Here is a 24,480-nt window from a genome sequence, read left to right on the forward strand (position 1 = left end):
TGTACTTAATTGCTGGGCTTTTTAAACTTCAAAAACATTATTGACCAGGCAAGCAAAAGGGGTGCATTATATTGGTTGGCTCAATTATATGCAGAATCTCAGATCCACAGATGCAGTAATGCCAAAACTCTGGGAACTGATGTGCTTTACCAAAGCACTCAAACTTTGATGTAACATCGACTGGTTCAAGCAGGACCTGCAAATACAGATCAAAACTATTCTACTTTACCACTCATGCAGATGTTCAGAAAAGCTCCTGCTTTCTTGCCAAAGCAAGGCTTGAGCTGTAGATTATAATGGAAAAGCCAGATGGTGATGAGGTTAGTTTCTGATATACCCTGCTTACCTTTCATTAAGTATGTTTACTTGAACACTAATATCCAGATTTTTTGTCTTATCTTAGTTTTGATCATATTTGGGAGATGACGTTTAAATGGGAAGGAGAAACCTGGTAATTTACGTATATCCTTGTATATATGATTTTATGAGCATCCAGGTTTCTCATCTTCTGTGTGCAGGTACTGTATGTGTTTTCGCTCCTCAACATCTAGGACACACACCATTATTCCTGTACCGACTTAGTTACCTCAGTGGCTAATGATGAACCCACTTTGGTTTCTGGCTGCCTGGACTCTGTTGCATTTACCACTCTGCTGGATTTGGCTTTTCTGTTTAATCACCAGTAATGGAAACAGAGAGCACTAATACAGTTTATGCTCTGCATTACCAGTGTTGTGTCATACTTTCATTATTCATCATTTCTTTCTTTTACTGACTCACCACTACATAACTAAAGTTGTGAACGCACATGGCAAGCAATGATCTGAAACCTGGATAAAGGTGTTGACATGCCATATACTGGTTTCAATCACAGTACTCCAGCTAGCATATTCAGGTTTCTCAAAGCCAAGCCAGGTAAGAGCTTATCCAAGTCATCCTAGTTTCTGAAACTAGCATATGATTTTACATGTGCAACCAGGATACTAGTATGCATGTAAACACACTTATTTGAAGAAACAAATGTTTGGTGTTGTTAGAATCAAGCAACTCAGTTCTAAAAACATCTAGCGTGTTGTTACCTGAGCGATTCGGCCATGCGCCGCAAGTCTTCATTCTGCTGCTTGAGCCGCTCTAGCTTGGCCAGGATCTTGGAGAGCTCCCGGCTGGACCGCTCCGGGTGCTCGCTGTCCCTCACCAAGTGACCACCGATGTAGAAGAGGAGAGTGCCCCAGGCCAACAGGACCAGGGTAATCCAACGCCATGAACCCGCCCAGGGCCGCATGGTTCAACTTCACCCACCCAAAAATGCCTCTTGGTGTGCCTGTACACCCACCGACCCACCGGGCCTGCCTGCCGGATGTGCACACACGCTCTGTGCCCCGTCACCACAAGTGCCACAGCGCCAATCTTGGTATTGGCATATTTGCAGGGATGGGGTACAATAAATGACAGATGAGAGGGAGATGTGTGCGTTTGCAGCTCAGGAGTGTGGAAGAAAAGGCAGCGTTTGTTTCTCCAGCGATCAACCAGCCTTTCCTGTGTGTGCTAGAGCATGGCTAGCATGCTCAGAAGTTTGTGTTTTAATAGCCCGATTGGTGTCTTCTCCCCTCCACCCAGCTCCGTGTTGACCACCTTGTCCCACACCGTCTTGCTGTTTCCTTCCTGTCCCACGGGATTCTTTTATTAAAGTTGTGTCCTGTAAACAAAGACAGACATGGTAGTTACTTAAGCTATTTGCCCAATGTTTTATCTTGCAAATAGTTTCTGTGCTTGTTGGTCAAACAGAGGCAAATTAAAATAGGAGAAAAAAATAGGAGAGCAAAGCAAGAGACATGCCTCATATAGCGGCATATAGAAACAGAGTGCACAGAACAGGGCAGACAGACCGACAGATATAGCCATTATGCTGCAGACTGGTCCCTGTCTCAGCAGCCTACAGAATTGATCAGCATGACACTGCAATTTGCATTTACAAAGTGATATGCAATCCCTGAGCTATGCTGCATTGCTGTTGAAGCAGGACAGGGATGTTCCACTTTCCTCGTCCTGCCTGCTTGCACATTACACACACACACACACACACACACACACACACACACACACACACACACACACACACACACACACACACACACACACACACACACACACACACACACACACACACACACACACACACACACACACACACACACACACACACACACACACACACACACACACACACACACACTCCAGTCTCAAAAAGCTCTAACTCACATACACGGCCATCACACAACCAAGAATACATCTTTTATTTCATCAACACCCCATACCACATCCGCAACCACAGCCTACCACAACCCGCCTCCAACACTTTCTCCCTCGCTCTTAGTTAAAGCACGACTAAGCCCGACAGTTAATGGATTTGTTTGGAGACGGCTAAATCCCACAAAGTTCTCCCCGAGCATATTCCTCCTTTCCAAGTGCCTGCTGCCATCCCCGTAGCCTCTGTGACAGAATGCAACATTGTCAAGGTGATAAGGTGAGCTCAATGGGGCAGAGGGAATGAAAAATCCCTGGATCATCACTTCCCTTCATCCAAAAGCAGCGGGGGAGACGGAGATGGACGCGTGCCGGGTTTATGAAGCAACCTCCGCTGTCAACTCCCCAACAAAGCTCTGCCACGCAACTGAGACTATTCGTGTGATGGGATGAAGACTGACAGAGGTGTGTGTGTGTGTGTGTGTGTGCGCACACAACATCTAAGTGTGTGTGTGTGTATGTGTTCTATCATCTCTGAGTGTGTACCACAGCGTGCTGGAATAATGCTAAACATCTTAGACTTTATGTGAGTGGTGGTGGGGTGGGGTTGATTGACACGTCGCAGTGTCTCTGGTGCTTCTGCCTGTGAGCGTTCATGACAGAGGAAAGTGTTCCTGCTGGGGTTCGCCTGGCAGCACAGAAGTAGGTTAACAGTAGCTCATCATGTTTACCATGGCAACATAGTTGATATGTAGGACATAAATGGTGCCATGCTGTAATACCATAGAGACTGTTCATACTACATTGGTGCAAACTGCCCAGAATGTAGCAGCTGAGATCACTGAAACAATGAGGTGCAAACTATTCTCCTTCATTTCTTACTGAATGATGTGGGATTATTGAAATCGGTGCAGACGTTCCTTCCTTGCCAGTGCTCCTGTTGAGACTAACCAAGGCTGACACAGGGGTGGCTCCTCTTTATGCATGCAGCACAAGGATGTGCTGAGCTGTGTTTTATTATGGAAAATAAGAGCTGCGTGAGGGTAGCACTCCACCAGCTAATGCACAACTGGGACTTTACTAAAAGGCAGGCTGCAAAAACCTTTGTCACTGTGTTTGAGGAGCCATAATGAGGTTTGTGTTCAGTAGACTAAAACTGATAAATATAAAACTGTTGGATGAGGCAGGCAACTGCTTCCAAATAGGATATGGGAATTTTTTTTGAGATAACTGTTCCTGTTAGTTGTTCTGCTTATACTTGAAAGCCAAGCTAAGCTAGTAATATATTCCTGGTATATTAACAGAACTTTGGGAAAATTAACATGAATTCCTTGCAATTAATGGCCTACCTAGCCTCAGTCCAGATAACAGAGAGGTAAAACCTAAAAAAAAAAAAAAATGCTACATTTTGCTATAGAATATAGAATTTCTTCAGTGGCCTTAGAGGAATGTCTCTCCTGTATGACAAAATAACCCTGGTGATATCATCAGGTCTTCAATTAAGCTTGTGACTTCAAATATTTGACAGAAAACCTGGGTTACAAACTGGAGGCATGGAATTTAAAAGATTAGGGCATTTAACAGGCAGAGAAGGTTAAATGCTTGGGAATAGTAGGATCCAGCTTTTCTGAAGCTTCACTCATACTAAAAATATGGATATCTCACCCTCTGCTGCTTTGATTTTGACTATCCTTTTTCTTTAATTTGTCTTATGCAAGTCACCCATCTTTATGGAGGTGGCTGGACTGGTTGGACTGGAGTGCCCCTTTAATAGCCTTAAAATACAAAGCTAACATCATTTTACAAGGTCAAGAGGAAAAACCATCAGCGTAATCAGATATAAAAGACCAAACACATTGAAAAACACATCTGCCACACTAAAGGTCATAAATGTGGGTATTTGATTGTTGGACATGGCAGTGGAGTCTGCTGACCTCACACTTTTGGTGAAATTGGTACACAGTCTAGCGCCATTAATAGCAAAATCAAATTCACCCTAATGTTTGAGTCTAGAAAAGTGTGAGCTAATCTGGTCACATTACTGGGAGCACACAGTGCGTAGAGTTTAGGTAACAGAACCGCCTGCAATTAAATACTGGAAACACCCCATAATCATTATTAAAGAGATGTACTATACTTCTGAGGGTACAAACCCTGCAGGACTATTGGTTAATTCTGTTTTAAAATAAAAGCCATCTTTACTAACTGCACATTTTGACAATTATCAAATCTAGTCAATGGCTTCAGAAAATGAGTGAAGAAGGTTTTACAGTTTCAAATGCCTTTTAGCTTAGCCTTGGTTGTAATGAAGTGGCAAAAAATGGTGTTGTGCTGTGTTTTAGAACTAAAAGAATGAGGAGACATCTATTGAGTTCTGTGTCAACAGAATGTGGCCTGATTAAAGAGAAAATGATACTCTTTTACAATTTATTCCACTGATGAAGATCTGGCAGTATAATATTCCACCAGAGATATAGCAGAGTGCGAGCAGAGCGCTGAAGATTTTAGCATTTTCTCAAACCTCTCACATCTGCCCTTGAGTTGCCACCAACAGGGGGCTACATAAATAATGGAAATTAGAATAATGTCAGTTAAATAAATAAATAAAAGTTCCCTACTGTGGCACAATAATTTCTAAGTTGGACTGTGTGACAGATATGCTGACAGTGGGATTTTTGAGAAGTTGGCCATATAGTGCCTCTTTTTTATTCCACTTTCTTCCACCAAGCCCCTCCTCCCTCATCCTCCAAGTAAAGTGGAAACATGATTGTGAGGTCTTAGCTACTCTGGACAAAATTAAATATATCACTGCTTCTTTTTGAATGTGCAGTCCTCCTACTTTATAAGTGGAAGGAGGAAGTGGGTCTGTGCTGTTCACAAATGGGGACCCCTTGTCTGCTCCACCTACACACTCGTTCCCCAAATCTTCATTCGACCTTATGTTTCAAACACCATCATTCACCCGCAATGCCCTTCACCTTGTTGTCACGGCATCCGAGGGGGCTGCTCGTCCGGTAAAGGCTGGCGTGGTACATGTGGCACTGTGGGGCCGACTGTCACTGCTGTCACAAAATGCCCCTGTGCTGCAGCAACATGCAGGAACCTGAGGGGTCAGCAGATATGACCTGTTTTCAGTCCTGCTGGTGAATCTTCAACGTGACTCAGGCCGCAGCAGAGGTCATCTATCAGCGCGCTCTGGTCTCCAGGCAATAAGCACTGCGATGAGGTCGACCACTAAATTATGCATGGAGCTCAGCTGAGGATGGCTTCTATTACACCAACACGACCACCCCAACTTGGGGACAACTGGAAGGGAGCGTCATCTATACCTATATAGACACACACATATATGTTGCTTGTCATCTATGTTGGAGCAGGAGATTGTGTTAGTGTGTGTTGCTAGGGGCATCCCTAAGGGGGATGTGCAGCAAGATGTAGTACATGTTATGGCATGAAGCATGGTGGCAGATATATGATGTCTGTGTCTGGAAAACAGACAGGTAGGAGGAGATCAAGACAAAATGCATAGCAGCATTGAAAAGATGCCAGTGGGAAAAAGCGAAAAACATCTATAGCTGTGATGCAAAAATATATATTTGACAGATGAAGCTGAATGACCTACGAATGGATAGGAGCTGTATTTTTGTGCTGATACTGTCAAAAGTGTTTGAAATAAATTTTGGATTGTTCATCCCAGCATATGACCAGTTTGAGTCTTAATATCAGTTTATGAGCACAACAGAGGGGGCAGCTTGCAGGTGTTTGGACTACAGAAATGCAGCAAGAGAAACATCAACTCCAACTCTGGCAGCAATTTTTTTACCATTATTTATCCAGGAATGGTTTGCTGAGCAAGCTGTTCTTGAGAAACAGCCTTCTTTATGGCCATAAAGCTACACTCATTTCCACCTGATTGCTGCCTGGTGTGGCCACAGCTTCCTACAAATGGCCAGTGAGCAGCTTTTCTGGCTATTTTCTCAGCTGGTCTGGAGATTCAATCCGGCGACTTTCAGCCTCTACCCCAGTTCCCAAGGGATGGATCACACTAGTGTTGGGAACACAGGGTTGACACATTTCAAATATAAGTACCAGAACCTACATAGTAGTGGATCCAACAAAGACAGAAGAAGAAAAAAAAAAGAATCAGGGGATCATAATGTATTCATTCCAAAAAGCAGAAGCAAAAGGGGAAAACAACACAGATGTTTCAGGAAGAAGGACTGTAACCTGAAATGTTTGCTCCCCTGTTTCCTGCCATTTGCAACAAAAACATTACCATTAAATTTTGAGTGTGATATGAATATCAGCAAACGTCTGATTCATCCAGCAGCAGAGTGCTCCCACTCCCAGTGCTCCTTTTCACTTCTCAGTTGGCTCAGAGCCGAGATGCGGAGACACCCATAGCTTTTTGGGGCGCCCAGGCATTTTATATGCATGTGTGTGCCCATGAGTGGGTGTTTGCGGGAGTCACCCGGCTCAGTCAATTATGCCTGACTGCACACACATACACAGACATGCTCCCTCACACACATACAGGAGAGTGGTGAATATTTCATGAGCTGCTGTTTACTTCACAGCATTTCTTAGCTGAATGTAGAGGAGTCCATTAACTTAGGCTAAATGGCAGAGAGAAAGCCTGGCGTGAGGACAGGCGTGGGGAAAGAGAAGAAAACAAATAGATGGCGACCTGGGAGAGTAAAGGGCATGACGCCCAAAGTAACTGCACTGGGTTTTAATACATACACATGGAAAGGCCCATAGCTAACACAGAGTACACCAGGCTCATGTCCTCAGAATTGTTTATGGGAATTTGAGGGTTTTAACGCACTGCGAAGGAGGTGAGGCATTTTTTTGGAGTCAATATCTTTAAATGTGACTGTTTCTAGGCAAAACAATCAAGTTAAATTGAAATAAAATGGAGGGATTTAGTATTTGTCCACCAGAATTATACTTCTGGCAGAGAGAAGAATTCTTTAAGCATTCTTTTAGCATTTAGACCATACAGTAGGAAGATAATACTTACTAGAAAACAACTCAAGAGAAATGATAAATATAATGTGGAAAAAACACTGCAATTTGTTATTGTGGCAAAGCAAGCAACTGCCCCCTGGCCCCAGACCTCGAGGGGTCCCAAAAGCCCCAGGTTCACTGCATGTCAGATGGTTTTGTTAAGCTTTTGTTAAATTTGCACCACTAAAATACAGTATCAACTAAGGCGGGTCCTGCATTATTAGCCGATCTTGATGCCAATTCTTGTAGAGGGGCCCTGTGTCGAAATCTAGTTTTAAGAGCATTATTATTTTAGTTTACATTGTGCTCATATAATTACCACAACACAAATTAAGTATTATCCCAGCATAGGTGTACTGGTTGCATTTCACTTAATGGGAACTTGTAGGAACTTGAGTACACATACACATTGCACAAAAGATGGTAGATAGGGGGTCAGTAGGGGCTTTTTATTTTGCTCCGGAGCCTCTTAACAGGTTCATTCAGCCGTGCAGATAAAGTATATCAAAATTGGTCAATAAAGTCGGCCTGCCAATGTAACAGTCGGCCTCTAATGGAGACATGGTATAATTTGGACAGGATTACCAGAGAGTATAAAAATCAAATATTTGTCAGCTCTTTTCAAAGAGGGCTGTGTATTCGAAGAGCGACACACTTATCATCGAGCACCAACTATCTGAGCAGGGCCGCCACTTGAGCACTGAAGGCAGACCACCTCATCGCAACTTTGGGATTAAGTCTTGCAGAAGTGGCTAAAGGTCTCAGAGAAGTTCTAGCAATGCAACCGCTGAGCCTGCTGCAGCTTGCCATTCAGTATCAGAGCTAAGCACACAGCCTCTCCTTCAAGGTTATCTCTGTGGAGAATTCGCTGACAGGAGGATACACATGCATGCGGATTCACACATGCACGCGCACTCACACGGTGACACAAAGATAGGTACCCACACACACAGCGGCACACACACACCTCATTGGCCCGGGGGAGGGGCAGTATGTTTGTGCTGCGGGTTATGCAAACAAGTTTTTAATTGGGAAAGAGGGATATATGATTAGCAGTAAAATGCACCAATCATTCCTCTGTTTTATTACTTTTTATGTCCAAATAAAAACATGGACCTGGGCGGGGGCCCCACCTGCCAACCTAATCTGTCTCCCGACGAGTGAAGGTGGATCTTGGGGCTCAGACGTGGTCAAGGACAGCATTGTAAATTCACCGTGTCAGTGAGGATGATGAACTGGCTCTGCAACGGTGTGCGTGTGTGTGTTTGGGAGAGAAGGGAAAAGAGCAAGAGCCAATGCCACTCAAGCAGCTGCATGTATCATGCCTACAGCAGAGAGGACATTAAGTGTCAGAGTGTGTGTGTGAGAGTTTGAGTGTTGTGGAACTAAGCATCATTACGAATTGATAATTTACTTTATGTACAGCAGTGTTGAGAAATACAATCCTCTGTGAGCCAGAGAGCGCGCTACAAAGAACGTTGACCGTCATTATTTGCAAGAAACAGAAAATGGGAAGCTCAAGTTCTGCGTTATCCATCTACCTTGAGCTACAGTATCTTGCTGTTGGATCCACACACACAGACACACACATACACACTTCTTGTCTGTTCCAGTTTCTGTTCCTCATAATGAGTCCCAATGACAGCTGACCTTTCACGGCCTAGGGTGCCAGGGATAAGCTAGAGAGGCGGGGGCAGAGAAGGAGGGTGGAGGGGCCTGTGGTGACCCCATACAGAGGGTGCCAACCTTCATTCAGTCACTTTAAAGAGGCCTAATGACTGACTTAATACACAAGAGAAAAGAGAGAGTGAAAAGAAACAATGATTTGAAGAAAATCAGTGGCCAGAGAGGGAGGGAGAGGAGAAAAAATAAAGAGGACAGAGAGAGAGAACAGCTACTGTTACACTGCTAAATTGTGTGATTTTTATCATCTGAATATGCAGTGACGCATAATGTGATACGCCTGGATCCACTGAATATGGATTTTGCTCAGATTACAATCAGACCTTTGAAACAAGCCTTGGAAGTGGTCAGGCTCACATTATCATTACAGTTCTATGTAATTGGCTGCAATCCACAATGAGAACTACATAAAAACATGGAAAAAAGGTGTTCTAAACAAAGTATTACACACATAGAAGATATAATAGGCATTTTCAGGTTAAGTGTGGATGCCCAGCTGTGTGAACCAATGAAACACTCTTTGTGATCAGGTATCAAAAATCACACTGAAATGGGCTAACGTGTAACCACAGTCTGGGTGACAGTGCTGGCAGGAAAGTAAAGGGAGAAAGTCAGAAATGGCACCGCAGTGAGAACAGACAGAGAGGGAATGTGTCAGAAGTTAAAGCCAGCGGTTAGGGGAAACAAGCAACAGAGGAAGACAGTGAGGAAAAATTGTCCTGATCTCCTATCGCAATCTCCCAATAAAAGCCAAGATTGACGAGAACAGGGGGCCCGGCGGTCTCTTGTGCAATAAGTTACGTTTCCAACACAATAAGCAGTGCACCCCACCCTTGAACACTCTCTACCTCACTCATCTTCTGCGACAGAATTTATGGTAAGCGGTTAACTCCCATTATACCCTGGCTCAGGGCAAAAGTAGCCCCCCACAAGCCACAAGTCAAAGTGTCTTCTCCACGGCCAAGGCTTGAATGATAAAGCAACGACTGAGGGAAAGAAAAGATGGAGAGGAGAGCTATGGCAGAACAGACCTAGGCAGCAGTAGAGGAGGAAGAGGAAGAAGACTGAGAACAAGGAAAAGGGAAAATTAAACAGCACAAGATTGCCCAGACAGCAAGAACACCAAGAAAAAAAAAAACTGTCTCAGAGATAGACAGAGAGGAAAAAATTAAAATAAGGAAAAGTGAGAGCGAGGGAGATGGTAATCAGAAGAAAGATGGCGGCTGTAGACACAGACAGAGGGGGAGATGAAGAGTGTTCCCCGAGGGGCCCGAGTCCTGACTAATACAGAGAAGGAGTTCTATAAACAGCAGTAACACACAGCTCCCACCGATTCATCGCTCTCTGCTACGTTACCTCCACTCTCTTGTCTTCAACCCTTAGCTCCTTTGCTCTGTGACCTTATATCCCCACACTGCGCAAACACATCAGCAGTAACAAGTGACATATTTATTCATCCTCTGTTCAGCCTTAAAATCTTGCTTTTTCCAAGACAAGAGAGAAAAAATATCTGCCAACCACAGGAGACAGTTGATTACAAGATAACTTCCTAGACATTTGTTCAAACAAATGCCTTCCTCCTGAAATAAAGCACCATTCCATATATTTTGAAATGTCACCCATTTAAAAAAAAAATCTTGCATAAGACACATTAAAGCGGTTTAAAATGACTCCTTTAAGACAATTCTGCAGATATTGAAAATGGCCTGGTGGTTCAGTGTCAGTCAGGATGTCACCTCCAAGCAAGAAGTCCCTCACTCTCAGCTCTGGTCTTTTCTGCATCAACTTCACCCTCCATGTTTGCTCTTCCCTTTGAGTTTCTTCCAGGTGCTCCAGTTTTCTCCCACACTCCAAAGACGTGCATATAAGATTAAATGAAAACTCGAAATTGCACACAGCTGTATGCATTGGTCTGTCTGTATTGGTATTGGTGATGGACTGGCGACTGGCACGAAATTAATAATTGACAAGTTGAGATGGTTGTTTTTTGTGACGTGCTCCTGCCTGACTGCTGTCCTGTCAACTCTCTGTTCCACTCCCTATTGCTTTATTCTGGTCGCTGGCTTCCTCTTAACTTAATTTCCTCTTCCTCATCTTTACAGATTTCTGTTAGAGCTTGACATTAAAGCCCAAACCCACTGGGATCTGCCTAAAACAGACTTGGGTAAGCTTGCGCTGAATTTTCCATTTAATTGCTTTGCTTTGGGTCAGGATTGTTTGAAAATGTTAAAATACTCTTAGCCTCACTTAATGATGAGAAAATACTTAGCAATGTTGGGATTCAGTGGGCTTGGATATAACTGAGTTTGGTTGTAGATTAGACTAAATTACTAGAGTTTGGGACAGCTTGGGCACAATTTAACAAAAAAAGTTAAGATCCAATTTTTGCACCTCATAACCTATGCTTACCACCCCTCTGTCCTTTTTCTTCCATCTTTCTTTAAAGAGCCTTGCCTCTTCCCTGTCCCTCCACCACAGCAGCCTGCATGCGTCACAACACAAGTCATATTGACAGAGCTCCTCGTCCCCGTCAGGCTGTGTTTTCTGCTTCGGGTCCGTACTCGTTTGTTTGCCTGACTTCTCCTCCATCTCTTCCACTCGGGCTCTGCGTCTGGCACTGTGTGTGTCTGCTCAGCCCATCAGCATCCGCTTGGATGCTCCTTCCACTCGATGTGACCTGTTTATAAGTCTTTTGTAGTTAATGTATAGATTGTCTAACAGTTCCATGTGTAGACCCTCATGTGGAAGGAGTTTTTTTTTTGTCTGAGATGTAGCTGCGGTGGTTGGCATGATTTCGTTTGACTGGTTCAGAAAGAGTTTATTCGAGTGTTGTAGGAAAACAATCCTGTCATCAGCCTGAAGGTTTTCTGCTTTGACGGAGACACTAATCACATTCACTACATTCAGCCTTGACTGGCTTGACTCAGATATACCATTGGTTGTTAGTGTAATGAAACTGACAATTACAGGCTACAGTGCAAACATTCCCTCTGTGGCTTTTCAAAACCAGAGGCTTTTTTAGTGTAGTCATTCGAGCTTGGCCATAAATGGTTCAACTCTGCATTCCTCCAGAGGACAATAAAAAAAGACACAAGACTCCTGCCTTACCTCTAGGGGATGAAGTTTCCTAAATGCGATTAAAGAGAAATACTGGCACACTGTCTTCCCTGACCCCTATTAACGGAGCCTGAGAAAACAGCCACCACATCTCTCCTCTCCACACACCCTGCCACTAAGCAGGACATGTTGCTCAAATCACATTAAATAACAGCAGATGAAAAAACTCAATACACAGCATGCCAGGCTGTGCTAACGCTGAGCTGATGCAATCACACCTACAAACACAATCGCTCCTTTTACTACTCCGTCTCTCACAGAGCAAAATAGAGAAATGAAATCACGTGTTGCTGCAAAAGGGAGTATTTCTGTCTAGGCTTGTCCTTCTTTCTATCCAGTGCAGGCACTGCTGAGACCTTATTAATGCTTGGTAAAGACATAGCAGTTTACAAACCCGAAAGCTGAAAGTGAAGGGAGAGACTAAATACTTCAACTGCTGGCGGAACATTGTAATCCAACAGAGAGCAGCTGCATCCTTGCTTCAATAACACACCAACAGCAAACTGCCCCCCTTCCAGTTGCGAGGATCAGTCGAGAGACAACCCGCAGGGGAGACTCTGTTGCCCTTCACCCTGCTTTAGGACACTACAGTACGTGTCTGACATATTGCACTTAGGACACGATAGCAATGTTGCATATATGTAATGTTACATGTGTGTCTTGTCAACTGACAACAACTGACACTAGTCTAGACATCACAGGGAACTCCATCAATCTTCCTCTGGGGAGGGTACCGGTTTGTTGCTTATTCAGTTCCCTTGTGCCATGATTGGGCTTTCACCCCCTCACTTGCTTGCAGCTCCTATTCTCCGAGTGTGTAACCAGCCACTGTGCACAGCTGTCATGTGTCTGGTGAAAGCGGTGTGAGTGACACTCATTGTTCAAGATTGAATATGCATTTCTCCCTCCAGGACTGACGCATGCCAAATGAAGGACATTCCCCTGATTGATTGCATCTATTTATAATAGAGCGCTCTCTTTTCGCTCTTGGACAGACATTCTATTTGTCTCAGTCTGCCATGCTGACCTATGACAGGCCCAGAACTAGAATCCACCACTTGATAAACAGAGGGAGCTGAACTTGAATGCCAAATCCAGAGTTATTGGAAATCTCTCATAGTTCACCCAACTAACCATTAAGGGGTGAAAAAATTCACCTTTTTGCTGCAGAAATTATGCATGAGCACAGGGAAGGGGGGAGGAGGAGGAGGGGTACTCCTGAGCACCAAGGTTAGATCACAAACATAATCAATAATGCACTGCCTATTGTGTTTCGGCACTGCAGTCAGCTCAGCTCAATTCCATTCAAGTGAATCCACAGTGCCGGACTGGCCGGGCCTGTGCTAAGTCAACAGTCCACATGAAAGATGGGTCTTCTGGAAGGCAACAACAGTAGAAACAGCAAGGAAGGGGAAGAAGGGATGATGGCCTGAGCAGATGAGAGGGAATGTGGGCGGACTTGGCAGTAGAATGATGCACAGAGGGAGTGCTTGGTTGCCACTGCTGCAGATGTTGTTTGTGAGTCTTCACACAACTTTGCACTCGATCCGCAATCCACCAAAAGGGTAGAAAACTATCGCCCTGGGCTGAGGCACTAGTAAAATAATGATAATAATATAGTTAAAAACACTACCATCTTTTCTAGTACACTCTCAGTACAATAAATACTTCATTTGATACATTTAATTTGATGTAAACTACTAAAATAAGTCTTGCTTGTGCCTGTCTTTGCACTCCTTTCCCAGCTTGCCATGGCTCACAACAACTTCCCTGCCGCAGCCTATCGATACTAGCCAAGCCGAGCAACGAAATGCTTCCTCAATGGCTAATCCACCCCTCAGGGTGCATCGATGGTTTCATCTTCAACTCTGCAAACCAAAACACTGGCAGGTAAAAATGCAGTAAACTGCATTTGTGTCCTCGGGATTCTGTCGGTCATACTGCTCATTGTTTATGGGCCTTTGTAGTGCCTTAAAATGTATATTACTATCCATACAACATCCTTATCCACACATTTATTACTACATGACAAGAGTTATTCCCATTGCTTTTCCTGGTGACCATGCAATGGGCATGATAACAAACAGGCCATTCCGTGTTATTGCTGCTATATTGCCTTGTAATGCAGATGGCTCATGTGTCTCCGTCTGAGTTATTGATCTGCTCATGTGTAACGTAAACACAATAAACAGGCATGATAATACCTCTCTGTCACAGCACACAGGATATGAGTGTGTGTATAGATCACTAATCACAGATAAACATAGACCATCTGGAAACTACTAAACATATGAGATCATAGAAACAACTCAACTGTGAAATGCATTCACAAATTTCTTCCATGTACTAAAACACCACAGGCAGGGTTTGTTTTTATTTCGTATCTTGAGATAAAAGCGAGTCTTACTTGATTGTGTTGGAAGATCCTCAGCTAAGACTATGCCTATTACAAATTTCTCCAATTCAAACAGCAGTTTGGCTTAGAAATTCTAATCACATCCCTGTGAATAGAATGATCCTGGAGAACCCACGTGCTTGTGTACGAGTCGGCAATGGTCTTGTTTGGTCTCTCCTCCCCCCTACGCTCCCTTCTTGCCTCCTCAGTCTGTCGGATCTGATCCTCCCAGTGTGTCCTCTGTGGTGTGTGCTTTTGTTCCCCTTCCTGTCGGTAAGCTGAAGGCCAGCAGAGGGGAACAGGTTTCCAGCGCCTTGGCCTGGTAGCATGGCTCCCTACAGCCTAGTCATTATTGCTGGCTAACAAGCAGAGAGCGAGGGACGTCTGCGGCTGCTCTTCCCCTTAACAAACAAAGAGAAAGACCTCACGGTTAACTGTGGTAGCAGCAGCAGCACAGAGGCACAGGCTCCTGCTGGACCCTTAATGGTGCTTTCTCATTATATACTGTCTCTGGGGGGAAAAAAAAGTTGTACATGCTGGGCTACAGGTCCTTTCAACTAGGCACTGTGGGACTACAGGGGTAGAGAGGAAGGAACATTATGTGCAAGACCTGTCATATGCCACTGCTTTGAATTATCTTTATGTAGTGATGCGTGCGTGCGTGTGTGTGTGTGTGTGTGTGTGTGCATGTGCATGTTCTGTGTCGTCCTCACATGCAGTCAGCTGGATGTTTACGATTCCTTAATGTCATCTTATATTTTTGTTGGTGCCGGGGGGGGCATGAAATGAGTTTGACTTGATTTGATTTCAGTGGCTCCATTATAACTGGGGGTGACATAGGGGGAAGGCAGGACTCACAGAGCCCATGCATACTAAAGCATACATGGTTCTAACCAAAGCACAGGTGCACATGCTTCCAAAAACATATATCATCCCAAACACAGACACACACAGAGGCACATACTGCTTTCTTTAAGGCCCACAAACTTGTGGTACATGCAGCGTTTCCCAATAGCTGGCAGTCAATTTCAGTGGTGGGGGAAGGAGGTGTGGGATATGTTTATTAAAGACTTGTAAAATACTCTTAAATCCTCGGCCCACCACTTGTTTGACAGTTGTTTTCATCAATTTTCAGTTGTGTGTCCATATTGAAGTGGGCTGTATTTTGGCAGCATTTTTGTTGACATTTCATTTAGTCAGCTCAATATCTCATCTTTGCTCAGGCAAGAAAGTCTCTCATTCTATTATAACTAAGCTAACGAGACTAGCATTACCTAACTTACTCATGCAAATTTACTGGATTTACTATTATACTCCAACTGATCATCGCCAGTTTTGTGAAACAAATGTACAGTCAATTATCTTCATAGCCTCTTGTACAGGCTATGGTTCAAACGTTTTCATTGTATTCAATATATGGCCTAGTGACGACTGTCTCCATATAGGAGGTGGACAAAATCATATAAATATTGTAAAATCTGTAAATTCTAATGCAACCCAGTGCAATAGCCCTGGAATATATCTACTTTTGTGAAGGTTATAATAGTAATTTTTGAAGCTGTAGTTTGTGGTGGTGTTGTACTGGATTACATTATAACATTATTATGTTGTCAGTTTTCATTATTTTTTCGATATAACAGAAACACCATAGTTATTTATTGCAATATACTGTTAGGTGTTATTTTTTCCATTGGACAAAATAACAGAAGCACCATACATTATAACCAACTGTGACCTCAAAACTGACTGCAGAGTTTGGTATCTATTAGAGTTTGGTATCTAAAGCGTGTAGGAGAAACTACAGTGGCTGCAAAAACGCGAATGGCCCTATATAGAGCCGGTGTTGGTTTGTCCGTTCTAGGTTACTGTAGAAACATAGCGGGGCAACATGGCGACCTCCGTGGAAGGAAACCTGCTCCCTATGTAGATAAAAATGGTTTATTCTAAAGGTAATGAAAACACAACAATTCTTATTTTCAGGTGATTATACACTAATGAAAACATACTTATAAATATTAGATTTCATTTCTGCCAATAGCTCATCCTAAATGTTACACACTGGACCTTTAAGGGGTCATTAATTTACCTGGACCAGCCGCCCAGTTCAAATCAATAAGTGTAAAAATGCAGAATCAACAGCTGTTGTTACCCTCTTTGTTCCTTCTGTAGCTCATACACCAGTGATACACAGTAGACACCAGTTACCTCCAGGCATGCCCCCCCATTTGTACTCAGGTCCCGCAGCTGATCTTTGACAGGTTGCACACAGAGGCCTGCACAGAGCCGCCCCGAGAGTGCTCTGACCCCTGGTAATGGGTCTCTGGGGGGCTGGGGTTTGGGGGAGCCAAGCCTTTTCTGCTTTGTACAGTTGTAAACTGGCTGGCTCCTCCTCAGGGACTGACTCCCCCACGCTGCAACCTCACATCACCTTCCCTCCCTCCTCCAACCTCCACTGCAATGAAGCAAAGTGACGCTGTTGCCAAGGTTACTTGGGGATGGGAGGGGGCGGGGGTTAGGTGGTACAGATGAAGTGGTTTGTTATCTGCCTACATGGTTGATGTGAGACAAAATATGATTGTGTCCTGGTGGTATAGGTAGCGATAGGTTGATGGAGTTATAGGAATTTTGTACTAGTGGGGGCATACAGTATGTTTCTGACAAATTGCAAAAATATAAGTATATATGGGTGTGTGTGCGTGTTAGTGTGTGCATGTATAAGCAGAGCAGAGGTTGGTGAAGCTTAGCCAACTCTGTGGAATGTAAACTAGCCACTGCAGCAGTCCTGACTGGCCTCAGTCAGTCGATGCCCCCCTCCCTTCGCCCTAACACAGGCTGGCACACAGGGCCACCATCCCTGTTAAAACTACCTGCCTGGCACCCACTTTGCATTCCAGTTGCCACAGTAATTCGCTCGCATTGTCTCTACTTTCAAGCATGTGCAGATAAGTACAGTTTGAACAAAAGCGAGCAGTAACTTACCATGCATTATCATTTCAAAGCTATTTGATACCTGTGACTCACAGCCACAGTTATCTCCCTAGATGACTGCCCAAGGGAAGGTTCAATGCTTTAATCTGATGACAAATGATTTGATTAACTTGGCCACTGATTAACCTCTTCCTCTGTGTTTTGTGCACCTATAGCTGAGCAAGTCGAATTTCATAACCCCCCGCAAATGTCAGTGATGGCTGCATGTGTCACTGACTTGATGCATTGTGTTGTGCTGTGTGTGTGTGTGTGTGTGTGTGCGTAACGGTGGCTCCGCTGCACCCATGGCTCACCAGCCATCTGCAGCCCACTGAGGGACACATGATGATGATGACGGCTGAGTCACCCATTAGCCCAAATTAGAGCCATCCTTCCACCATTCAAGACAGGGCCGCTGGCAATGCCACGCAGTCAAGGCCATTACAGAAAACACGCGCTAAACTGATTTTGCTCTGCAAATACCATTAGCTGGTGCCCCAAGATTATAAATATCCGAACTCCCAATCTGACGAAGAAAATGAGCTCGGATGGGGAACCGTGTTAAGAAAATCCTGCATCAATGTCATGGACTTCTTCGCTGGTTGCCAGAGGGCAGAGTGAGGAGGGTAATGGCGACGACAAGCCAAAGATGAAGGAACAAAGACAAAAAGCGGTGGTGAGAGAGGGTTTACATGGACAGCTACAGTTGCTGCTGGGGTAGTTTTGTGAGTAAACTGTGTTGAAGACACATGGCGTGAAGATAAAAAATTACAGCTTTGTGTTTAGCAATCAAGGTACCCTCTACATTTTAGCAATCAAAATAGTTATATGTACAGTAGCTTTACAACACTTCAAAAATTCACTGCTATCACTGTTAGAAATCTAAGAAAAAAGATTTGAAAGTTTAGAGCTTCAAATAAGTGCTTTCTAAAATGGCTGCAATAATGGTGGGCCACGCTGTTCAAATGGCCTTGGTTTGGTAAACAACTGTCCTGTATGTGGGCCAATTTGTCAAAACAACATAGCCACTTCAGGCCTGGGGAAATTGCCATTTGGTCCATACAACCTATTTCGATCCACTCATGTTTCCGTTTTGCCACAAATGCACTCCAACCCATCCGCCTCTTTCACCATTTTCTTTACTTGAGGGTTCCTGTCAAATGCCAACAACTGTTCCTTAGCAACTAAATATTCACCCTGCAGAGATCCGCTAGATTATTATTTCTTTCCAAGTTTCACATTTCTATGAAAAAAAAAAAGATATCTTTGTGATTTCAACTTTACAAATCCCAGTGGTGCACAAGCAGTGGTATGCTCTTCAAATGAAATGCACAACCCTCTGTCACATGTTCAGAGTGAAACCGTTGCAGAGACACCACGGGTATTTTAGGGCAGATGTAAGAATTAGAACAGTGTTAATAACCACTAAAACCAACCAAATGTACTGGTTGTAAACACCACATTACAGAAGGTCTGCTGTGCATGTGATGATGTTAAGTGAATACAAATTGGAAAGAGGATTTGAACTTGGAGGGTTTTTATATTGACCTGTGAGATGCACAAATCAGAATGCATCTAGGCATGTTTTCCTCAACATTTTCAAACACTGCTTGGACTTCTAAAGGAGCTCTGAAGGAGTTAATTACCTAGCAATAGTTAAAAAGTTCCCTCACCTGATTTAACTTGTTATACTTTTGTTAAACGTACAGTATGAAATCTCTACCGCTAGGGGTCTCTCACATCAAAACAATAACAAAAGATGGACTTTTATGCCCTGAAGTAGTAGGGATCAAGCAGTTGTTGTCTTTATTGTTAAATAACCACCATTGCCGATGAAAATCTATTTGATGTGACTCAGGCAGAAATCATGTTCACAGACGCGGTAATGTTTTATAGGGACAGCTTCAGCGACAGAACACACAGCAAATGGCAATGAATAATGATGCTCCAACACGAGTGAGAAATACAAACAATAGTAAACAATAGAGTGGCTAACTAGCTAGTTCGCCGACTTCCTTCCTCACTCTCTGACATATCATCTGTGTTTCCCGTGTTTCCCGTGGGATATGACGCCATTGACAGGCGACCAAATGAAATGCACCTTGAACCTTGTTACCTCGAATAAAATTATGGATTTCTCTGGATTTGAACACTGTTGGAAACATGTGGGATAATGTAAGTACACAGCTCAACAAAATATATAACATAGGTAATGCAGAAATGCTCCATATTATACCTTTAAGCTGGTGTCTTTATTGAAATACATAACATCTCAGTTAGGTAACTCTCCATTTCTACTGTGTTTATGATGCTTTCATATTTCAACTGACTTGTGGTGTTCCCGTCCAAATGCTGAAGTAGTGAGAATATTTTTCCCTTGAAGACTAAACGTGGGCCTGTGGCTAGCTGTCAGTGTGGGCTGAACCCTGGACTCCCAGTAATATGCCTATTTATTAAAGACAACAAAGGCCCTCAGTGATAAATACCATTGGGTCGGGACTCACAATGCTCACAGTCAACACTGAGGTAGAGTAGTCAGAATGTGTATCTGACCGCTGCAGAATGTGTCTCATGCCACAGACAGCAATGTTACCAATTTATTTGTGAAAATCCATTTTTATGCTGATTGTTAACTTAGATTTAAAAAAATAAAATAAAAATAACGATGCTTTGATGGCTCATTTGTTTTACTGCATGTTTCTTTGCTGCTTTATTGTGTACCTGTTAGTAACAGCTGCAGGGACATTGTTTTCTTTAATCATGGGTACAACAGTAATGCGGCTTAATACAAAGTAGAGACAAACTGTTATACACATAATGTACTGTCAGAGATAATTAAGCATAATCATCGTTCTCATGTGTATTTTAGCTTCATACAGTCACAGATGCATGAGTAATAAAAGATTTTCTTTCCAGTAATACACATGTTTAAAGGGAAAAGAGAAGGAAACAACAAAGATGACAAATTTAAGGGGAAAAATCATACATTCGAGGGAATTAATTACTTGTTAAAACAAATTGTTAATTTGAGGCAATAATTTTGGCAAAACCTGCTGGGCTCTGTAAAATGAAGATGTTCTGTATGTTGGTGAAATGAAATTTGCAAGTGTTGTTTGAAGATCCTGATGTGGGCAAAAGGCCAAAAAGTGCCATTTTAGCTATAAACTTGCTGTCAATGCTACAAAGTTTGCTAGAGAAAGGTGTCAAATCACTGACGTTTTAGAGAATCAATCTCTGTCCTCATACCAGTTGGGATGTACTTGAATCAATTTTTTTAGTAAAATAGATTGGACCACTTCTGTAAAAGGATTTAATGATGTATAGGAGAGTTCTGACGCTTGCAGTGATACATTTGCACATTCACCGTCGTGACTATGCACTCAGAGAAGTCAGGGAATAAGTGTACCAATACAGACACATAGAGGGGCCTGTTCTTTTTTATAATTAATGATGTTCTTCTGAGACCTAAATGAGTCTGCTTATCTGATGTAGGCTCTATGCATGGCTGCTAATTAGGATCATGCCATATCAATCTCATGCAAAAATATGAAAATGACCTATGAAAGAGCAGGTTTGGAGCTAGGAAACTGACTAGCATGAAAGGAATGGCGTCACAAGCCTCTCAGTGATGTTCTTATCATCAGATCCTGAACCTGGTAGCTATCAGCCCATCAGAGACATGCCTACTGCTCCTCAGCTCCTGGATATATATGTGGATATTAGCAAACCACCACCACTGACAGTGTGAAAAAAATCCAACATGGCCACACCAATCTCTGGCTGTCATGGAGGCACACCTTGTGCATTTGCGCTTATGCAAATATTTATCTGAATTCACACTTGGCTTCATTTGACAAGAGCAACCCAGTCTTGAATGGCTTTGGATGCAAAATGGTAATTACTCCTAAACCAAGCTGGAATAATTAACTTGTTAGCATGCTCAGCCTCCTGGAATTCATTACCCAGCTCGACGCCACACTCCTGATGAAGCAAAACCTGATCGGTTTTCATTCCCAACTGCTTGAAGGGATGCTCTGAGGGGAGCCCTTAATCAAACAGACATGTTGATTGTGACATGTCCAGAAGCCACTCGAAACTACTTGCATACATACAGTGGACACACATACAGTATATCAGCTCATCTAATGAGACTGATTGGTCTTGTCCCTGCTTCCTACTGTCTCGTGATCACACGCAGACTCTTCAGAGAAAAGCATGATCCATGCAAATCAGAGGAAGGCAGAGCAAGAAAATCTTCTAACTTAACCCTTTAAAACAATGTGAATGCACGACAATTTCAAGCCAGCAAACAGGACTTGATGATGGCTGTTAATATCTATTTCACCAATTAGACAACTGAAAATATTTTCTTTTTTTTAATAATTTGAGTGGTATGGGAACTATTTTTGAAACATTAGCTCTCTGGGGGAATATCACACTTGCCAAAAAGGACATTTTCAGCATAATTTGAGGGTTTGCTCATATTTTACACCTTCTGTCAATGTAAAATTAAGTTTAAAATCTTTTCCATGCATGCACCCTGATTAAAGATATTTTCAAATCACTTTTACCAAATCTCTTCATTGCCATTTAATTCTAAATGCCAAAGAAAGCAACACTTGAGACTGAATTTCAGTAATCCATTTTGAAAGACGCTCCAGCTTCAGTTTCATATTAATGCGTATATTTGAGAACAATGCAGGAGCTGAAATGAGACAGGAGGAAGTGTCTGTCTTCCTCTTTCTGCTTATTTATTTTACACAAAACACTTTGTGGTTATCTATGGAGCCGCCTGCTGTTTAGGCGAAACAGACAAACCAAAGAGACATGCTTTCACAGTCTACAGTATGCAAAAGTAACGCTTGATTTTACATAATTACAGCCTAAAATAGCCACCCACAGTAGCATTACACTGTGATAATTATTCAGAATTTGATTCCACATATTGACAGTCAAAAACAACTAAAGCAAGTAAATTATACAAAATGCAAGAAAATTGGCTGTGATTCAAAACAGTACAGGAATGCAAAGAATAATCAAAAACTATTGAACTGGAATTGTCCTTAAAGAATTTATCCTGGCTCTTATTGCCTGAATGAAGCAAACTGCTCTCAAAGCACCCCATGCACTCATTCTCTGCTTTGCACAGGCTCGTTTTCTCACTGTCTTCCCTACCAGCTGGGTCAAGGACAGATCAGGGGCGACATGCCTCCAGTCAGCATTTGTCCTTTTTATCTAAGGAAAATGCTCGCAGGCACTCTGCCTATTTGTCCAGTGTTTGAGTCAATCACACCCCTAAACAGGCTTACAATCAATGCACACATTGCTGATTACATTTCAGATGCGTATTTGGGAGGTAAACATTTGAATGACAGTACAAACAGACACAGTACTGTGACAGACACTGTTTTGTGCCTTGCCAAGTCTGTTACACAGCAGCACTGTAGATTCACAATCACATTCTGCCACATTGCAGCTATGCCAGTTCCTTGTAGAGACTGATATTTATGCAATATTGGTTCCCTCTAATGTTGGCAATTTATGACTATGAACTAACTCTATCGTTGCCCTCCCTGTGACTCACTCTGGATACAAGCATTGGCTAAACGCCTAATATCTGTAAAATATAACAGCTTTTTACCAGTATAATTCAGCACCTAGAAGTGAGGGAGCTTTATTAGGGTTGTAGTGTATCTAGTGACAGCTAAAGAGATTTTCAGGACCGAAGCATTTAATGGAAACAGCTGAGCAGCATGTGGGTTAATATAATGGCTTTGCATGTTGAGCAGAAGTGGTGCTAAGCTCAGGCTATCAGAGAGTCATCGACAGAGCAGACCCGCCACTCCATCTCTCTCACACTCAGTCTCGCTGGCCCCGTATCTCCAACTCTCCTTTTTCACTCCCCTCTAAGCACCCATCAATTGAGGCAGTGAAGCCATCAGTGCCCACGCTTAGCCCGCCTGTCTCATTGCTTGGATAGCCATGTGTGTGCGATAGAGCTTTAGTGTTTGAGGGTGCTTGTGTGTGGAGCCCCTTGATTGGACTCTACAGCAGAGGCTGTAGCATTAATGAACACTGCCTGTCACAGTCCCAGTCCTCTTTGCAGATCTCTCACCCATCACTCTGGGCAAGGCCTGATCTAAATGGGCTCTATTTTACTTTTCTCTCCCCGTGGCTTGCTCTGCTGGCTGAGGTTCACCGAGATCAGTGGAGGCATGTAATCCTGGCCTCTCATTGGCCTCTCTGCCCACGTCCCTGAAGTGTTTGTTACATCTACCTTGGTAGTGTTCAAGTCAACTGATACTCATACTTGGATCATTCTGTGAGATTTTGACAAAACTTCTGGGAAGGATACACCTCAATACAGTATGGTTTTCAAGTGAAGTTTTTCAAGTTTTGAAAATGGCACCAGCACACCAAATGCACCTACATGTACATTAATAATCTAACACAATATAATTTGGATTCTTCATCCATTTGCCAGCAAGGATTTTAACTAAATGTCAGTGATGCGGCAGGGATTTCATCATTAACATTTATTGTCTGATGAAATGAAAATGTTACACAATTCTTTTACCGAAACTAATGAAAAAATAAATAAATTGAGGAATACAATAAACCAAACTGGTATCAAATATTGAACTAATTACGCAGATCAGATGTGACTGATCCATATTAAGTACAGTTTATCTGTTAGTGTCATTACAAAATGTTATGTTTCAGCTATTAGTTTCCTTCAGTAAGTCACAGTGGGCAGTATACTCAATTTTTAGGGGCCACAATCTCACAACTGTCAAGACCAAAATGCTTGAATTATGCACAAGTCTAAAAATATTGATGGTGTATGAACATCTCCACTTATAGCTAAGAAGTAATATGTTACTTTCTCAAGTTACTTGCAGTGTGGAGGTATTATACTGATTTCAAATTTGGGGGAAAAGTAACTGTTCATTTACATTTTGAGGGGGAACATTATTTAAAAAAACAATTTCTCAAACAAATTCCTTAAGAGAACGAAATTATTACTGTCAGGAAGTACCAGGGAAATCCCAGCCGACTGAATC

General features: G+C 42.8%; 1 protein-coding gene across 3 annotated transcripts in view; it reads right to left on the minus strand.

Annotated features, from left to right (window-relative positions):
• fut8b (fucosyltransferase 8b (alpha (1,6) fucosyltransferase)) overlaps positions 1–24,480 on the minus strand; it is an 80,283-nt gene that overhangs the window by 35,103 nt on the left and 20,700 nt on the right. The window contains exons 2-3 of one of the 3 annotated variants that reach the window (XM_044168723.1): positions 5,223–5,573; positions 1,080–1,696 (exon numbers count right to left, since the gene is read on the minus strand). In XM_044168723.1, the coding sequence (XP_044024658.1) occupies positions 1,080–1,282 (203 nt within the window). In that variant the 5' untranslated portion in view covers positions 1,283–1,696; positions 5,223–5,573. Of the gene's footprint in view, positions 1–1,079; positions 1,697–5,222; positions 5,574–14,461; positions 14,851–24,480 lie in introns of all 3 variants that reach the window. The other 2 variants (XM_044168722.1, XM_044168721.1) reach the window with 2 other exon arrangements.

This window comes from Siniperca chuatsi, linkage group LG16 (assembly GCF_020085105.1).
Source record: "Siniperca chuatsi isolate FFG_IHB_CAS linkage group LG16, ASM2008510v1, whole genome shotgun sequence".
NCBI lineage: Eukaryota > Metazoa > Chordata > Actinopteri > Centrarchiformes > Sinipercidae > Siniperca > Siniperca chuatsi.